The sequence below is a fragment of the Hippocampus comes genome, unplaced genomic scaffold (genome assembly GCF_001891065.2).
Source record: "Hippocampus comes isolate QL1 unplaced genomic scaffold, H_comes_QL1_v1.1 scaffold437, whole genome shotgun sequence".
In the NCBI taxonomy this organism is placed as follows: domain Eukaryota; kingdom Metazoa; phylum Chordata; class Actinopteri; order Syngnathiformes; family Syngnathidae; genus Hippocampus; species Hippocampus comes.
Genome location: NW_017805699.1, coordinates 75,468 through 77,718, shown reverse-complemented (window position 1 = coordinate 77,718; position 2,251 = coordinate 75,468). Strand labels below are relative to the sequence as shown.

At 43.9% G+C, this 2,251-nt stretch overlaps 1 protein-coding gene across 1 annotated transcript in view; it reads left to right on the top strand.

The window, feature by feature from the left end:
* The window catches only part of LOC109523439 (collagen alpha-1(XXVII) chain B-like), a 69,991-nt gene that overhangs the window by 34,198 nt on the left and 33,542 nt on the right, over window positions 1-2,251 (top strand). Inside the window, exon 11 of the mRNA XM_019882605.1 lies at window positions 1,821-1,874. Within this exon, the coding sequence (XP_019738164.1) occupies window positions 1,821-1,874 (54 nt within the window). The remainder of the gene's footprint in view (window positions 1-1,820; window positions 1,875-2,251) is intronic.

The following is a 2,251-nucleotide window of genomic DNA, read 5'->3' as shown; positions in this document are numbered from 1 at the left end:
TGTGCGTGCGTGTGTGTGTGTGTGTGTGCGTGCGTGCGTGCGTGCGTGTGCACGTGTGCACATGTGCATGTGTGTAAATACGACTTAGACGCGTATTTACGAATAAGCAACACAAGCTAGTTTATTCCTCGCAATGATTCACAATTTGTTTGGGACAAGTAAATGCTGAATGACTTAAATAAAATAAAAAAAAACTGTTGTTTTCAGGGTTTACCTGGGCCAATAGGACCATTGGGGCCTAAAGGGGTGCGGGTAAGTCAAATTACGAATGTCTTATCAATAAATACACATCATCCTGGCAGGTACTGACACTTTCACTGAAGTATTTATAGAGGGGAGGACAGTAAATGAGGTTTAAAAAAAAAACAAGGAATAAGTCTAAAGAGAGTTTGCCAGCCATCGGTATGTTTCCTGCACGAGTGCATATACAGAGTGTGCACATGGGTGCCAAATCCCTCCGAGGCGTTATGTAATACATCTCTCTGCACACAAAAGCACATTGACACAGGCCTAGCGTAGCACTATTAATAGTCATGTCAACATTGTATTGCTATTTTCAGGCCCCGGCGGAGAAGGCCCGCTGTAAATAATGTACCTCATCCAAACAAGCCGGCTTCCGCTGCACGGAATAAGACAAACACGCACACAAAGTGATGCTAATGTTCCAATAAAGCGTCTTTATCAGATCCTCTTGGCGGTTCCCAATGTCTCCCCCCTGCCCCCACTGGCTGGAATTTCCTGTTTGAGCTCCGTATGAGGCCCCGCTGTTTTAAGGCGGCATTTGAGGTCCTCTCTCACTCTCTTTTTTTTTGGGGGGGGGGGGGTCACCTATCCACTAGGCATGGGCCAATATCAGATTCTGACAGGATGATAACCATGAGCAAAATATCACTATATTGCAAACAGCTCCAAAAATGTTATTTTGAAATATTAGGGGAAATAACTGCAACTCTTTTTTTATCCCACTGAACACATTCCATAGGTACATTAGCCCATTTAATCCCAAATGTTTCCCAGACATTTAAAAGTCAAAATCAGGTGTCATTGGTAGCCCTTTTAAATAATCAGTAATAAAAAATTTTAGAGCCCTGTAAATTAAATCATTGTTGTCCTTCACAAATGTGACCGGTGGGATTAAATGGGTAAGTTAACATAAAGAGGATTTATTTATTTATTTATTTATTTTAATGTAACAACTCAACAAAGTACAACAGAAAAAAGTGCTTACAGTATTCGTCAGAAAATGAGTGGCCACTTCTGCAGTCCACCTTGAAAGCGGCAAGCGGCCCATGCCTACTAACCACACGTCGTTCTCTGCTGTGTTTGTGTTGTGGTGTTTGTTTGTCTTTCCTTGCACAGTGTGACAACCGGGGCCGTCTTCAGAGATCCCTGGCGTGAGGGTATGTGCCCTTGGACTACATCGTGGAAGCCAGCACCATGCAGTCCATGGGCATATACACTTGCCTCATGGCTTGGTTCTTCACAGAGGCCCTCCCCTAAGCATGCAGGACCCCTCCCCTTCCCCCGAATACCGACCCTCTGGATCCAGTCGAATCAAAGCTCCCGTTGCATTTATTGTGTTGAAATAACCCTCTTTGTCCTCCCGTTAGGAAAACGAGTGCATGCGAATCAAGATCCTGGGGGACTGTTATTATTGCGTGTCTGGTCTGCCGGAATCTCTGCCTCACCACGCCAGGAATTGTGTGAAGATGGGCTTGGATATGTGTGAGGCCATCAAGTAAAATACCAAATCTCTCTCTCTCTCTCTCTCTCTCGCTCTCTCTCTGTGTGTCTCTGTCCTTTTCTCTCCTCTGCTGCAGGGTTTCATTGGAATCCCCGGGCTTTTTGGCCTCCCCGGACCTGACGGAGAAAGAGTTAGTGCTTGCCATTGTTTTTTTTTGTTTGAAAGTGTCTCCAGTTATAATCACAAAAAAGAACCCCATTATATGATGAACCCCTGGTTGTAGCAGTTGTTAAGCTGCCTCACTCACGATAGTTGGAGAATTGCAACGTAATGAAAAAAGTGACAAAAAATGTTTTCTATAGTTTTGCCCCTTCTACGTGCTACGAACACATTTAAAGTTATTGAAACAAACACGAAAGTGGTGCATGCAGAGACCATTCCTAAAAATATGTCGCAGTCACAAGTCATTGAATCTGTCTCGGTGAAAACAAACCTACCAAACCTCACTGTAGCCAATGTGAACCGAACCGTGAATTTAAAACCAAGGTACGTACCAAATAGTGATTT